The 16,075-nt window shown below is 42.5% G+C and overlaps 3 protein-coding genes across 3 annotated transcripts; 2 read left to right on the forward strand and 1 right to left on the reverse strand.

The window, feature by feature from the left end:
* The first annotated feature begins 1,326 nt into the window (after positions 1-1,326).
* Positions 1,327-8,564, forward strand: LOC135485806 (solute carrier family 15 member 3-like). Its single transcript, XM_064768154.1, has 11 exons — positions 1,327-1,502; positions 1,808-2,030; positions 2,443-2,541; positions 3,139-3,194; positions 3,909-4,051; positions 4,638-4,816; positions 5,794-5,990; positions 6,428-6,605; positions 6,816-6,980; positions 7,354-7,482; positions 7,815-8,564. The coding sequence occupies exons 1-11, from the start codon at positions 1,488-1,490 to the stop codon at positions 7,985-7,987; spliced, it is 1,557 nt and encodes a 518-aa protein (XP_064624224.1). The 5' UTR covers positions 1,327-1,487; the 3' UTR covers positions 7,988-8,564.
* Positions 8,565-8,727: 163 nt separating this feature from the next.
* LOC135485839 (putative aldolase class 2 protein CC_1201) lies at positions 8,728-11,730 on the forward strand. Its single transcript, XM_064768156.1, has 4 exons — positions 8,728-9,317; positions 9,644-9,806; positions 10,510-10,757; positions 11,414-11,730. Exons 1-4 carry the CDS (start codon positions 8,997-8,999, stop codon positions 11,573-11,575), a joined length of 894 nt encoding a protein of 297 aa, XP_064624226.1. The 5' UTR covers positions 8,728-8,996; the 3' UTR covers positions 11,576-11,730.
* LOC135485822 (SPRY domain-containing SOCS box protein 3-like) lies at positions 11,691-15,012 on the reverse strand. The gene is made up of 4 exons (XM_064768155.1): positions 14,401-15,012; positions 13,735-13,922; positions 13,195-13,423; positions 11,691-12,947 (listed from the first exon to the last, which is right to left on the reverse strand). The coding sequence occupies exons 1-4, from the start codon at positions 14,927-14,929 to the stop codon at positions 12,358-12,360; spliced, it is 1,536 nt and encodes a 511-aa protein (XP_064624225.1). The 5' UTR covers positions 14,930-15,012; the 3' UTR covers positions 11,691-12,357.
* Positions 15,013-16,075: the final 1,063 nt, after the last annotated feature.

Consider the following 16,075-nt stretch of genomic DNA (forward strand, 5'->3'; position numbering starts at 1 on the left):
TTTGATTCGGCTGAGTGTTTTTATCACCCAATGTAGCACATTATTGCATGACTGTCAACAAACACAACGTCCCGGAATTAGATTTTATCACCGTTCGAGGATTTAAATCAAGTTATAGGAGCAAAATGACATAAATTAAAGGAGTTCCTTAACCGGATAATGATTTTGCGCAGTAAGGGATCGTGGAATTCCATTCGATCTCTGCAACAGGATGCCGTTTAATTTGTTTTACAGGGTGATTAATTCCTTTTACGGGTTCACGATATCCGTGGTTGTCGGCACTTTCAGTTCTGCAACTTAACCTCTGAGATCGTAAATGCTGATTTCAACTGTCGTATGTAACTCCTGTCAAGCTGGTAATCAAATGGAAATCGGCAGCTATTTGGCAAGAACCGCGAAAAAGTAACTCGTCTTGGGAAGTTTTACTGTGCCAGTCCAAACAATGAGAATTGCAAACCAATTTTCTCCTGGTTGATCTTTAAAAAATCGAATTATTTCTCTTATATAGTGGCTGTTGATCCATCGGCGTGGTAACGAGATTCGGTATTTGTATGGATTGTCATTCCGTGATAGTCAGTTAAATCACCAGCAAGAATAGTTTATTATATTTACTCAGTATTGCCAAGGAACAATAAATTTATTCGTGGCACTTGCACCATGGGAGTTGAATGTACATTTGTACTACGGCAGGGCGTATTTAGCAGGGAGCACAGGACGTCACTTGAAAAACGTTGGGATTTATGTTTGTGGCGGTGCATGGTGGCAAAGAGGAGTATTATATCCTGGCGAGGTAAATCTCACGTCGAAGTTGTCCCAAAATGATTGAACGTAATCCTCATTCTCCTCATACGTGCTATCGTCGCATCTGCATAATTTGATCCATTAGTAGGTCGAAGTCAGAGTGCAGTAGCCAATACATTCCCCTTCTTTGAGGTTTTTATGACGGACGAGTTAAGTTATCCTTATACACGCTGTAATCAGCAGTTACACTGCTGCTGTAACCAGAGAGGAGTTTAAAGGGGGAGAAACCATGCCAGTGGAGAGAGAATCGGAAGTGTCCACTTTCCTTCATCTTCCACTTTTACGTCCACGTCCAGTTCTACGCCTTCCACTGGCATAGTTTCTCCCTTATTTTTCCTCTTTGTTGCAGGTACTTTGACCCCGTCATAAGAGACGTGATAGATACATGTAGATAAGGCTGTCAATCTCGTTGATACAGTTATACATGTACATGTACATGTATATATGGTACCGCATGACCAGAACACTTCCTTTTGGTAAAACCCAAGATATCCAGGAAAATCAGCTGACATAGACAACCAATACAAGACAGTCATTACGTATTCGTGTATCATAAGTTGTGATAAAAACAGGCGAAAAAGATGTACAGGTATTGCCAGATTCCTTGCATTACGGTATAGATACCGAAAAGAGACATTTTTCCCGCTTGAAGGAATCTTGTGACGCGGGCTTTCAATGGAGATAAAATGAATGTGGAGGTGGTAAGCATTCTTTTCAAATTGACTTTACAATGTACATGTACGTCCGAATTAATTTTCTATAAGTTTGGGTTGATAGGAGGCCCGTATTCGAGAGGGTTGAGAAGCTATTATACTGACCCCCCCCCCTCGACCGAGGGTCTCCCTCCACGACCAAAATTGAACACTGCCCTACGAAGTAGCTGAATGGAGAGATGAGGAATACCGGCCAAAGGCCACCTGACTCTGACCACAGCCTTCTGCTTTCGAGCCCAAGTGTTCGAATTTGCGTGCGTTAATCCCAAGTACAATGTATCCATTTCCTATAGGATGAAGTTATCAACAATCTTGACGAGGACGAGGCAAACGAGAACACCCCTCTGCAGCCTGTAGCGGGGCATGGGACACGATGTGGTCTCCTGGCTGTCATGGTCATGGAGATCCTGACCACGTTTTCCATCTATTTACTGCTGCAAGACCTTTCGGCATTTTGCCACGAGGAGCTGAAGATGGGACTGAACATGGCGGCAGCGGTAGTACTCATATTTAATAGTAAGAGAATCTCTCGAAGTCATAAAGAAACTGGGGCGACGGAAAGGACTGGTATCGTCATCAACGTTTTGTCGGTGTCAGTATAGGAATGCTTTGGAATTTAGGCTGGTTGCTCTACTAAGTTTGGAGCGTAGGTCTTTAATAAACTTCGAATGTGGGTGGGCGTGTTGCACATTTGGACACCTGGGTTTCTTCGTGGAAAGGTATTTTGGCTCTATCTATACCGCCATTTTGCTATTTTGCAAAAACAAAGACTGAGGTCTCTGCAAAGTAACTTGAATTGTTGCGTTTCGAACGAGTTATGTAGACCCCAAAATCCCGGCGAAAAATGTGGAGACGGGACATTGTTTAAGAAAACGCACCCGCGTGTTACCCTGAGATGCATCTGGTATTTTTTCTCTCAATTTGATAGGTGTCCTCTATTTGATGCCTGCTGTCGCCGGCGGACTTGCCGATGCAGTTTTTGGAAAGTACCCCAGTCTGGTTGGTATGACCACAGTATGGTTTATTGGTAGGTTTATTTTCTCTCAACAATATATTTACTAAGGTGTCTACTACACTTACATATATTGCAGCTTGTCTCAAAGAACGCTCTTTCGGGTTTCACACCACAACTAAAACGAAACTACATGTACGTCTAAGAGATAGGCCTATAAACGAACGTACGTATTGTCAACACAGTAATGACATTACAATTTGACCTCGTGGACTTTTTTCAACAAAAGTCGATTGTATATGCAGTATCTTGATAATTGAAACACGAGGCAAAGTGCATTTTAGTGAGGTCGAGCGGATATTGTTGTCAATATTATACAGCCGCGAATCGAAGTTGGCTGGAATAAGGCTGAGTTGTATTTTCAAATTCCTTTGCAATAATGGCGTCAGCAATACCCTGTATATCTAACGAGCAAAAAAACGTACTTTAAACATAAATTGTAAGGGACTGTGTGTTTCTCCCCCATTGATATTAACATTTGCCTTATTGGCTACAAACCTGGACCACATTCAATATCAAATATTAGGTAGCCGTTCGTCTCTCTTGAAATGAAATGTGCCGTCTTGCACCTTCAAACACACCCGTGATGCTGTTTTACTCCTCATATTCTAGGTGAAGTGATCCTCCTTATATTGACGGCCATCCCCAAGGAGAAACTAGCTGAACAAGTAGGCAAACTAATCCTCAATTAATTGACACGACACCGCCATTTGGCACGAGGTTGGAGAGAACTAGCTATCAAGTAGCTGTGAGACTTGGACTTGCATATTGAAAAACGTTCCTTTGGGTATATTCTGAGATCTGAATAATTTAATGATTTTTTCATTAATTCATTTTTACGCTTCCATAGGTTGCATCCAGTTGGCGCGTTTTGCACTGAAACTAGCAGAAATTTTCGAAAATCTTCAGTGGATTTTCACATTGGGTTCATTTTACTCGAAAACTTATTTTACTTTCTGTTTCTGAAGACATGAACCTCAGACCAAGCAGAAAAACAGAGCAAACACTCAAATTTACAAAGCGCACGAAATGCGCGTCTTATGGTGGTGTCGCCCAATAAATGCTATCATAAATTGTATCCTATATGATCGAAAATCCTGTTCTTCTTCTCTTTAATCCAGTCGTTACGTTTTTCGCCACAATAACAGTACTCAAAGTCGTGCATGTACAAGAACACTATGACATGTATGTGGTGATACTTGGAATAGTGTAGAGATCTTTGACCTTAGAATAACGCCTAAAAAATTATAATGTTTTAAAGATCTTTGCAATTTTCTGATGTGCTTATTTCCTTGAGAGCGAGCATATCAGAATATTATCACAAATATGATCATGTTAGAGCAATATATTTAGCCTAAAATTCATTTTGCCACTTCTTTCAGCGTGGTTTTGTGAATGTCGTTCACACGATAGGGCTGATTTTGGTGGCCGTGGGCTTCGGGTGCAACCTCGGGGTGGCATATTCCTTCGGTGCGGAACAACTACCAACGGTCAACCGATTGAACACGTGGTCTTTCTTTTTGTGGTAAGCTCAGTACTAAAATAGATTATGATATTTTGATATGAATTGGCTTGTATATGACGTGGCCCCTGCCAAATGAAAAAAAGGGAAACACTGTTCCATGAGGTCAAAAGCGACAGGGCAGCCTGGCGGGCACTAAGGTTAACTACGTTCCGTGTTTGCCTATTTCTCAAATGGTTTTCGCAATGAGACTTCTTTTTCACTGTAACGTTCTCTAAAACGCGGATCTTGGTATGATATTTGTACTTTGAGAATGGCCATGATCTGACGGCCAAAGTTATCAAATCTAAAAGTTGTTCACCAGTAGGCAGGATGTAGCGAACCGTGGCCTGGACTAGGTGACAAATTTAGCTATCCGCCAATTGTTACTTTCGGGACTGGTTTGATTGAAGTGGTCTTTATTGTAATACCGCCACCATCTTTGTTCTCGTGCAACGTTGGCCAATGCTAATAACCTCCATGTTACTTTCTCATATCAAATCAATGATTCTCACACAAAACATCTGGTAGTGCAAATATCAGAATGAGCAAACAATATCATTTTTAACTGCTGCTCAACTTCAACATTAAACTTTTTGTCTCGTTCCAGGAAACTATTTTGTACAGATCTGGGGAAAACAATATGTTTTCTACTCACGCCGATATTGGACTTGCATTTGAAAGACAACGCAAGATTATTGAAAGTTATACTTCGAACTAGCTCCGTTGGAATGGTTTTGCTCATTTTACTTTTCACGAAGAAGAAATTCAACAAGGCGAAACCTGAAGGTTTGTTCGTCATTCCAGTCTTTTTAAAACTCAGTTGGACCAACCACTCATGGATACCTTTGTAACAAGAAGCGCCGTCTGACCTAATATATATGTAACCAACAAAGAGTCCAGGTTTTCGGAGTGACAAACAGCGCCGCTTGACCTAATAACAAACAATGACTCCAGGTTTTCGGAGTAACAAAGGGCGCCGTTTGACCTAATAGCAAACAATGACTCCAGTACAGGTTTTCGGAGTGACAAAGGGCGCCGTCTGACCTAATAGCAAACAATGACTCCAGGTTTTCGGAGTAACAAAGGGCGCCGTCTGACCTAATAACAAACAATGACTCCAGGTTTTCGGAGTGACAAAGAGCGCTGTCTGACCTAATAGCAAACAATGACTCCAGGTTTTCGGAGTAACATAGGGCGCCGTCTGACCTAATAGCAAACAATGACTCCAGGTTTTCGGAGTGACAAAGGGCGCCGTCTGATCTAATAGCAAACAATGACTCCAGGTTTTCGGAGTAACAAAGGGCGCCGTCTGACCTAATAGCAAACAATGACTCCAGGTTTTCGGAGTAACAAAGGGCGCCGTCTGACCTAATAGCAAACAATGACTCCAGGTGTTCGTAGTAACAAAGGGCGCTGTTTTAACTAGTAACAAACAATGACTCCAGGTTTTCGGAGTAACATAGGGCGCCGTCTGACCTAATAGCAAACAATGACTCCAGGTTTTAAGAGTTACAAAAAGTGCCGTCTGACCTGTATATAGTGACAAACAACGAGCTAGGCCAAATTATTGGGGAAAACGGTTTTAAAAGAAGTTTGGGGGAAACGAAAGGTTTAACGACTAACGTTATAGGCCAGCAGTACAAGGGACAGATGGAAGTTCCATTACTAAGTATATGAGATCGTAAAGAAGTCGATTTGATGATAACTAATATTGAAATTCCCGTTGGTATTACCATCTTCATCTGTTCATTCTGTTCATCAAGGTGGTGCTGTATTCCGTCGTCTAAAAGAGACATTCAAGGAGAAGGTGTGGCAATGTCTCAGAAACACAACTCCGCGTCCCATGATGACTGAGCCTGAGAGACAAGAGGACCAAGAGAGGACCCACGAATTGAGGAAGGTGGTATTACTTGGTGGTCTGAGTGCAACTGCTGGTTTATACATGGTAATTCATAATGAGGTAAGCAACCCCTTTACTGTAAACTTTCGTCGATTTTCTAGTTTTGCGCACGAAGTTATATGTAAGAGCCTTAAGTCCGGAGTGTTTCCTGTTGCAGATCTATCACGGCGAGAAAACTACGGCGCTCCCCAGCGGGTTTTTATATTTTAAATTGCCCGCTAGCGGGGTTTGTGGGAAAACGAAAGAAACATCAAAACTTACCATCCGCACCACCCATTGAGGAAAAAACTGCTTCGGCCGAATTTATAGTCTTCCCGCAACGGCCGACCGAAGCAGGGAGTCGTCCTCGTGGAATCAGAGTCTTGACACGATGGCTCTGATTGCACTTTCAGTGTTCATGCCTTCACATGGCTAATATCTGTTTCGTATGCCGGAGCAATTAGATCGCCTCGAGCAAAGGAACAATTGATATATCAAGCAGGCAGTTCCTATTTCAGGGGTCAGCAACCTACCCGGAACAAGGAAAACATCTATCTGATGGCAGCTACCGCGGTGTTGATGCTCATATCTTCAATGCGTTTACGTCCATTGTTCCACTTCTAGTCATTCCGCTTTTTGAGATCTACAATCGGTGCAAAGGACACTGGAGTACCATACATATCTTGGTAATCGCAGGTAATCAATCAATCCATAAATCAACCAATCAACCCGTCAACCATAAGTCAAAAATAGCAAGGCGGTTTGCAATACAGCGAATCGCAACGTTTTTGCGATCAACTTGAGTTTGCAAATATAATCTTGGTTTGCGAAAATACCTTTGGCGAAGAGCTACTCTCCATTATCTTGATGTGGAAGAGTAGTTTTCCTGCATTGTTTTCGTTCCAGGGTTCGGTTACCTGTTCATGTCTTTGTCGCCCCTCTGTGCCGGTGTGGTAGAGACGTTCAGCCGGAAGAATTGGTACAGCGGCCAGAAAAGCAATGTCTCATCCTCTGCACAAATTCCACAGTATTTCTTCATCGGGCTTGCAGATTGTTTCGCCTTATTACCTGGTTAGTGTTTTCATACTGTACTTTTAATCGATTATTCGTCCCGAAGATCTGTCTTTCTCTTGCCGGACGACACATGCATTTTCACACGATTAACCTTGGGACGCCATTCGGTCCAGCGTCCATTACGCCTATTGAGGAGAGTAAAGGAAAGCTATAAGACATTGAAGATAATGTTTCTTGCTATTGAAATCATCTCAAGTAAAACTCCGAGTCCAATTAATGAAGAACCCGCAGACGGAGATGTACTAGCGTCTGTTTATATGCCGTGTTTAAGCATGAATTGAACATAAAAATGTTTTGACTATGAATAAGAGAGTAAATGGTAAAGAAAGGACAGTGTTTTGTTACTTCTTCGTTTATATTGATTTTTCAGTCCACGAATTCGCTTATTACGAGAGTCCAAAGCACATCGTCAGCTTCACCATTGGACTGCTTTACACCGTTGGGACTTGTGTTGGCATGATTCTCTTCATAATACAAGCAGCGGAAGTCGAGTTGCCCGGTGAGTTGTATTTTTATGCCGGGTAGACTGCGACTTAAAACTGTCGATATTTTGCACAAACGCCAGTACTTCAAACTCGGATACAACGCAATGTCCAGCTGGTCTAAAAGCTAGTTATTCCAAGGATGATGTACGACTGATATCAAGCTGCACCAGCGTCAGCGTCGATCAACACACTAGTCATTGCTTCGATTTCCCAGGGCTTTTTTTATCAAGACATACATGTATTAGGCTCGCTCCTCTATATTTTTGGTAATATGCAGTTTATACTGCACATGCAGTAGCCCATCACTCAATACACTTTATTGACTTGAACCCTTTTTTATCCTCAGGTCAACCTGATCCAAAGAGGCATATGGATTCATACGAAAGTCTGTTTTATGGGTTGACCATAGCATCAATCTTGAATATACTTATATTATACATACCCATTTCCATACTCTATCGAAAGAGGATGAATGCGCGCCTGGAGGAGACGAATCAATCTGAATCTGAATCGAATTGATATGACCCGCTTTTACACTATTATGAAGCTTCAGCTTTAAAAAACATAACTTGAATCTTTGATACCCCAGTTATCGTTTCTATTTTTCTTTCACGTGACACTATACGGTCACTTCCTCCCGGCGAGGCCGTTGTTGGGGCTACGCAAGGTCAATGCAAGATTTTTAGAAAATATTTTCAAATGCATCAATTTCAAGTCGATTATAGGTCCCAGGATTGAAATTTGTTGAGGGAACTGAGGAAAACCACTGCTTATGAGTTTGGAAATAATTTTATACCGGTATATTAATATTTTTCAAACATTATCACTCACGACAGCATGTCCTTCGCGAAAATTGCTGTTTTTTGCGATTTCGTCTAAATTGCAAAGCAATATTTTCATTGTTGCAAGTTCGCTGAATGCAAGTTGGCATGATGATTAAAACCGCGCAAACGAAACCTAATGGCAAAAATTGCTTTGTTTTGGTCGTCTTAGCCATTACGCTACTTATAGCATATGTCCTATACCTGGAAGTTGTTTTGGGTCCCAAAATTAGATAAAAGCACAAACTTTGATGATATCAGCCAAGTAGTTTTCACATAGCGCAATAGGTAGGCCTACTTATGAAGTCGACTGGGCCTAAAGTATATACAACAGCTACAACGACCATATGGTCATAAATCTAATGTACACAATGTAAGGTAATAACATGAATAAATACATATATAAAAAACCACCAATCGTCCACCATACGTTCGTGTCATGAACTATGCTGGTGGCATTCTCGAGGTGGCGTTGAATACGACAGACGTTTATCGATTGCGTACAGTTCAGTTCGGTTGAGTTAGCATAGTTGAGCATTCTATGTCGAGACTCCCCGGGCAGTACATTTCGTCATCATAGCGAGGGACGAGGCCGGTCCACCACATCCGGAGTGTATTTGTGCCCAGCGTGCGTTAAGTTGTGTAGACGATCAATTCGTGTGTCGGAGGCTCGTTTCTCTTGGTGGTATATATAGCACTATCGGAGTATGGCAACCTCAGCATCCGTCTGTCGGATCGGAACATTTCTGAGGAAAGGTGGGAGTAGGTCTAATTGGGGAAACCTGCATCAACGGTTGTTTCCTCCAGTTATGAACAAGACAAATATCAATGTAGCAACACTGAAAACGATGGAGACCAATAAGGAACTGAATCAAAAGGGCCGTCAGGAGCTGGCTGTGGCCTACCGGGCACTTGAACGCTTTGGATTCCACGAAGGGATATGCAACCATGTAACTCTGGTGGTTCCAGCTGCTGGTGGGAGTGATACAGTCATGTTACTGGTTCCTTACGGCATCCACTGGAGCAGAGTAAGTATGCTCGACACTTACATCCTGGCATAACCAGTGATTTTCAATATACATTCAGTAGACGATGTGGTATCGTCATAAGTCGTTTTGGCGCCACTTGTCACAAGAGGTCGTGTTTTTGGCGGCAAATTCAAAGTGGTCTTCTTGATTCAACCGTCAGTCAACCTTTACACCAAAGGTCATAGTATTCCCGACTATCTTGTGTTTGAAACCTGCCTGTGCTAGGCACGAAGGGCTATAAAGTCAGTAAGATAGAGTGATGCCAAACGTGCGTGACTCGCCATATTCTCCCTTTAACTCCTGCGCTGCGCTGCTCCTTTCTCAAGGTCAAGGCATCGTCACTGCTGGCCCTGAACGATCAGAACGAAATAGTAGAAGGGAAAGGCAAAGCAGAAATCACAGCGGCCTGTATTCACCGAGGTGTCCATGATCTGAGAGAGGATGCAAAATGTGTCATCCATACACATGCACCCTACTCTACTGCTCTTGGTAAGTCTTCCCTCGAGACGGATCAGATTTTCGAGATGTCTAATCTGATTGTGAAATTGTCTTTCATTGGGTGTGCCTTTGTCTGATCAGGTAAGAAAGTATGTCTCCGTTGGTAACGACATTGTCTGATCATGTATGAAATGTGAACGTATGACCATGTATTTCTAGATTGGATGTGACGTTGTCTGATCAAGTAAGAAAGTGTGTCAGAATGGGATGTGACGTTGTGGTTGTCTCATGATTGAGTATGACACTGGGTGATATGAATAAAGACTAGCAAATGCTTTTATCTAAAACTCCATGTACATTTACACCAGGCCTCTCTGCACAAAATTGAAGTAAAAGCATTTGCTAGTCTTTATTCATATCACCCATTGTGTCAGAATGGGATGTGACATTGTGGTTGTCTCATGATTGAGTATGACACTGTGTCGGAATGGGATGTGAAATTGTCTGATCAGGTTATGTGTGGCTGATGAGTTTGAGAGATGGGTTTTAGTCTTTGATCTGCTAGATTAGCATCTTGACACACAAGGCTCCGAGACGGCAATGACTTGAATGAGCCATATAACAAGTACATGTACTATAACAAACTGTTATAAAAGATGGACCTTACGTGGTGTACAGGTCAAGGTGAAAATGACATTCAGGCCCAGACACCTGCAGTGACTTTCTACACTCTATCGCTCTGTTGTCATTGCAGCCTTACTGAAGAACGGAGGATTAAAGATGGTCCACCAGAACTCCTGTCGCTTCTACAAAGGTGTGGCGTATGATGATCATTACAATGGCTTGGCAGGGGCACTGGAAGAAGGCGAGCGCATAGCTGACTGCATGGGAGAGAATAGTAATGTCCTTTTCATGAAGAATCACGGAGTTATGGTCACAGGAAATACAGTAGCTGAAGCATTTGATCGCATGTACTACTTAGAAAGGGCATGCCACGTTCAGGTAGGTAGGAGAATACTTTTGCCATTGGTCAACACTGATTTCTCCCGAGACATTTAAATCAGTCACTCTCCATCATTTGGCTACAATGCGTCCAGATACAGACATCATGCATCTGTCCAGAGACAGACATCTGTGCAGAGATGGACATAATCTGTCAAGTGATGGACATCATCTGTTCTGTCTAGAGATTGATGTCACCCGTTCAAAGAAGGACGTCATATTTCCTGAGATGCAGATCATGTCCCACCAGGATAGATAATGTTCTTCTGTGGGACAGACAATGTCCATCTCTGGACAGATGATGCCAACATCTGGACATGTGATGTCCTGTTGTCTCTGGACATGCGATGTCACTATCTGGAGAGATCATATCCACCTCTGGACAGATGATGCCAACATCTGGACATGTGATGTCCTGTTGTCTCTGGACATGCGATGTCACTATCTGGAGAGATCATATCCACCTCTGGACAGATGAACTCCATATCCTGGCAGATGATCTCTCGGCAGATAACGTCAGGTACTGGAAAAGTGATGTTTAGTTCTAGACTGATGGTATCTATCTCTTGACACAAGATGATACATCATATAGATGGACATATAGAGGGCGACTTTTGGAGCATTAAACTGTCTTGTAATTCCTCTTCGTCTTTCAGGTCCTGGCCATGTCTTGTGGAGAGGAATTAAGTGTCATACCAGATTCAGTTGCAGCCAGCACATTCAAAGAATTCCAGAATTCATTCGTCGAAAGTAGCGCTGACCATTTCTCAGCCATTACAGATTGCATCATGGCAGATATGCCGGAGGTAGCAGACTGAAGTATCACTCACAAAAATCCTCATGTTAACTCTCTGGGTGCTTGTGACACTTGAATAAAGTGCTTGAAGTTGCTGATATCTTTCAGTAGAGATAAGAGAAAATGTTCCAATGAAATGAGTTTTCAACAGATCTACCTCTTATTATGAATAAATCATCTGCAACAATACTAAACTGACTTGTTCTACCATTAAATTTGTCGGCCATACTCATGGCATACTTTTCAAAAAACACCCAAGTGAAGATTTCGAATGCAAAAGCTGCTTGGACTCATTCCAAAAACAGATAGGTGAGGCTAACTTTACCTGAAAATACTTAGCTGAATACCAAACCATTTCAATGCATCAAAAACCGACTGATTCAAGTGTAAATCATTCAATAAGCTTCACTTCTATTGCAAAAAAATGATTATTAATGTAACCACCTCGGCTCGAAAATGGCCCAAGTGGATTCAGTGGCTTTTGCATTTGACATCTTCAAGTACGTTATGTAAAGGGGTGAAGTAAGGCCAACAAAATCATTGTTCCAAGAAAGACAACAGCATTGTTGGAAGGGGCCGTCGGAATCAAAAATAATCCTGGTGATAACCCTAAAAGTAAGATTGAAACCTTGTTTACCTCGACTTCAAAATGCACTAACAATCCACACAATGTTCTATTCTGAATGTTGGTGAAGACTCACTGATCTGTTTATCCAAATATATACAATCTCAATGTACTGGGTACATAAAATTAGAGTAGTTCTTAGCCTATGAGAGTAGTTCTTAGCGTTTCACTGTCCGGGTCTACTGACCATTACACGCTCTTGTATTGGTTGACGTGGTAATGCTCAATCCATGCACTGATGTCGCCACATAAACGTCAGATCCATCTCGAGCGCTGGTAGATTGTTCATTGACCACATCACCAGTGAACGATGTGCTAGGCATCGGGGCGGGGCTTTCAGAGTCCTCACCGCCATCACTCACATCCCAATCATTCATCGAATCAGAGTCACTTTCTTCCTCAGTCCGCCGCCGTTTAGTAATCCGATGCACGTCAAAGGAATCAGTTTTTAACACCAAGTCAGAATCGCTGTCCTCTGACCGCTGCCTTATTTTCACTTTCTTGGGTTCTGGCCGCACCTCACCGCCAGTATTGGGCCACAACAACCAAGCCATATTATTTTTTAAGAATGCCTTCAGCCCAGGAGGCAATAACAGAGCATCAGTCACATTCTGATGCATGGGTAAATGTTTGCGGAGTACACTGCAACACATATGCTGAAGCGAGGTGCGGAATGACCAACTTCTTATGAGGCGCATGCCGCTGCGAGCAGCTGTGGAACACACCATAGGATAAAGGGATTTTCCTGCAAGCCCCTCAAATGCTACACCTGAAAAACAGAATGAAAGACTTAATAACGGATATTTGATAACATCAACTGTCATTTGACAATCAAATATCTTTACAAATGGTTTTAACTGTCCCTATATCATGAAGAAAGATAATAACAAGCCTTCCAAAGATTAAGATCTATATAAAGAAGACATGTTTTAAACAGTCTTCAATTTGGCAGCAAATTCCCACATAAGCGACTGGAATGTTTTGTCTTTCGTCTGATCATCTGATCAAGCACTCACCTAATGGTCTGCGATTCATGTAGTATTGTAGAGTCCCTCTCCACATGTCTAGGTGTACACCAATGATGGTTCCTTGGCCAAACTTGTTGGTGTAGCGGATGGCTGTCCCCTTGTGGTAGGCATGACCGGTGTAGGAGATACCCCAGCTGTTGGAATGGGAGCCAAGCAGGCTGCAGAACATGTGGTGGTAGGCATTCATATCAACATCACCAGTACCTACCCCAATCATCTGAAATATTTAATTGGAATTCAGGGATGCTATGTCAAGTAAGTCACAATCAGTGAGAAATATACTTCATGACATTCTGCTGTAAAATGCACGACCTTCCAATGTACACCTATTTGTCACCACACTTCTGTAAAACTACTCTATAAAGGACACCAATAGGACTGACAAATAATGACCTTTGGGACCAAACAGTGCCGCTATGTCCTGCCAAAAGAGGTGTTTGGTTGTGTACAAATGTGTCGTCATGTATGTAAGTTTTTTTTCTGCCAAATATGAGGTAACCCCACCCTATGTGAGTAACACTGTCTTACCATGTCAGTGCCATAGACTGGTGTCACCATTTTGACCTCCCAGTAATGCTGACCCTCCTTCATGACCTTTGTACCCCTCACTGCTGCTGTCCCGCTGCTGAAGTCGGGATGAAACTTCACCTCTCTACTATCATCAGAGAGTATGCTGGCTGTGGATTTATTCTCTTCATCCCATATCCAATCAAACACTGAAAAAGGTTATGCGAATTCTGAAGCCATTTTTTTCACTTTGATTTGAATTGAAATGAAAGAAAGATGTTTCACTATCTGCCAGTCAATGATTACTACCTCGATTAGATCGCTCTTGCATTGTGGCATTGGGAAAAGCTAAAACTTCAATGATCCATTGTTCAGCTACGGTCCAAGTCATACCTGCTGTTCTGATCTCCATCATTAATAAGCTAACAGCATGCCTATTCATTTTTTCAGTCTGGAATATCTAAGGACCCAAGCTAGGGATAGGGCACTAGGCCATCAAATTCAAAGTGAAGATTTCATATCATTTGCCCTCCCAGATTAGTAGGTCTCCAGTAGAAGATATTGACCATACTTTAGGTTTGTTTACGGCAAGAATCGTTGTTACATAACCAATGAAAAAGAATAGTTTTTAGCGATAAAACATGATCATGATGAAACTGAGTCTGAGCCTTGAGATAAAAAACATACTTGTATCTTCTTCTCCACAAACACACTTATGTTCCTCACGCTTCTCATGACAATCACAGAATGGCTCTCCTTTCATGGGTAGATGTGATGGCCTGGACATGGAAACTCCACTGTGCAAGCCTCTGACACTGGCCCGACTGGGAGTGGGAGCCGGACTGGCGCTACGGCGGCGACGACTTTCAGTTTCCCCGTCTTCAAAAACGTATCGCAGTCTGTGACTTTGTTGGACACTCAGAGGAGATGCAGAAGGACTGAATGATCTTGGCGATGAAGGCCCTAGCCCTGCAGAGGGCTGGCCTCTGTCACATCTGCTAGCGTCATTTATGGCCACTCCATCGCTACCAGCACCGCTTGTACTTGGAACGTCAACACGCCCGGTTTCGGTGGTTTCTGTATCGGTGTTTTCACCTCTCCTGTGAAGCCTAGATTGGCGAAATACCATTCCAATACTACCCCTAAGTCGCAAATAGGATTCCTCTATGACATTACGATGAAACCTACGCCCAGATCGGTTTCGATTCGGGAACATAATGAGTTAACAAAATGGGTCAGAGGTTTTTGACAACAGCCATTGTCAAATTTTTTGGTTAAGAAATTTTCATTCAACGGTGAGGTACCGAAGTACCATTGGGGTGGCTTGGCCTATTTTGCTGACTTTTTTGTATCTGCTGACTTTTTAGTTTATATTAGTTTAGCCTACATAGGTGCAGTTAAACCCCTTTGTTTGAATCTTCATACTCAGAAATTAAACTCTGTGAATATTATATGATAGACAGGATGCTAAAAGTTAGATTGCATTTCTTGTGTTTGCATAAGATTTAATTCTGCTGATTTTTGCTGTATTTTGCTGACTTTGCTGATTGACCGACAGATGACTCTACAGGCCGACTGTAGCCTTTGACAAAACACTTTACATGTGCTTACTTTTCGCATCTCCAATTGGTCTTGAATAGTGAGGTATAGTCATTTCTCATTGATTGGTCAACTGGTGCAGGATCTTAGGCAAGAAACTTATCTTATTGGCTGGTCATCTTGTGCGAGATCTGAGGTAGCCTAATACAAGTGACCTATCATCTGACTGACTATATTTGAGCAAGACACCTCTCCATTGCATTGATTAGTCATCTGGTGTGGGATCTTGGGTAAGACACTTGTACATCTCAGTCATTGAGTTGGTTATCTGGTGTGGGATCTTGGGTAAGACACTTGTCCATCTCAGTCATTGAGTTGGTTATCTGGTGTGGGATCTTGGGTAAGATACTTAACCGTCATCCTCATTGAGTCAGACGTAATGGTCAGTGTTCGAGCTCGGATGAGACGCTGTCAATCTAATTGAGTTGGTCATCTGGTGTGGTACGGAACTTGGGTAAGACACTTGTCCAATCTCATTGAGGTGGTCATCTGCTTCCGGAATCTTGTGAAAGACACTTTCTCATGAGTTGGTCATCTGGCGTAGGATATTGGAAGACATGGTCACCGAGGAACCCTGCCTGGTGACCATTCCTCAGGGGGACGGAGATATATACGTCACTCTTGTTTTCTATCGTTCTTTTGCGCAGTGAGGGCAAACGGTTACTCCAAGGTAACACTCAATCTCCAAGCCTCGCTATTGGGTAACTGCGGCTGCTCAGTGACCGACAGGTTCACCATGACCCGGCGTGCCCCAGGCTCTTGC

This window comes from Lineus longissimus, chromosome 1 (genome assembly GCF_910592395.1).
Source record: "Lineus longissimus chromosome 1, tnLinLong1.2, whole genome shotgun sequence".
In the NCBI taxonomy this organism is placed as follows: domain Eukaryota; kingdom Metazoa; phylum Nemertea; class Pilidiophora; order Heteronemertea; family Lineidae; genus Lineus; species Lineus longissimus.

What these genes read in the sequence shown, in the direction of transcription:
- LOC135485822 (XM_064768155.1), bottom strand. Translation starts at nt 14,929, where the DNA reads ATGTTCCCGAATCGAAACCGATCTGGGCGTAGGTTTCATCGTAATGTC. An exon ending in CAGTCTATGGCACTGACATG is followed by an intron (nt 13,424 to 13,734) that starts GTAAGACAGTGT and finishes TAAATATTTCAG; the next exon opens with ATGATTGGGGTAGGTACTGG. An exon ending in CATGAATCGCAGACCATTAG is followed by an intron (nt 12,948 to 13,194) that starts GTGAGTGCTTGA and finishes TCTGTTTTTCAG; the next exon opens with GTGTAGCATTTGAGGGGCTT.
- LOC135485839 (XM_064768156.1), top strand. Translation starts at nt 8,997, where the DNA reads ATGGCAACCTCAGCATCCGTCTGTCGGATCGGAACATTTCTGAGGAAA. An exon ending in ACCCTACTCTACTGCTCTTG is followed by an intron (nt 9,807 to 10,509) that starts GTAAGTCTTCCC and finishes TTGTCATTGCAG; the next exon opens with CCTTACTGAAGAACGGAGGA. An exon ending in AAAGGGCATGCCACGTTCAG is followed by an intron (nt 10,758 to 11,413) that starts GTAGGTAGGAGA and finishes TTCGTCTTTCAG; the next exon opens with GTCCTGGCCATGTCTTGTGG.
- LOC135485806 (XM_064768154.1), top strand. An exon ending in GACCACAGTATGGTTTATTG is followed by an intron (nt 2,542 to 3,138) that starts GTAGGTTTATTT and finishes CTCATATTCTAG; the next exon opens with GTGAAGTGATCCTCCTTATA. An exon ending in ACATGGTAATTCATAATGAG is followed by an intron (nt 5,991 to 6,427) that starts GTAAGCAACCCC and finishes TTCCTATTTCAG; the next exon opens with GGGTCAGCAACCTACCCGGA.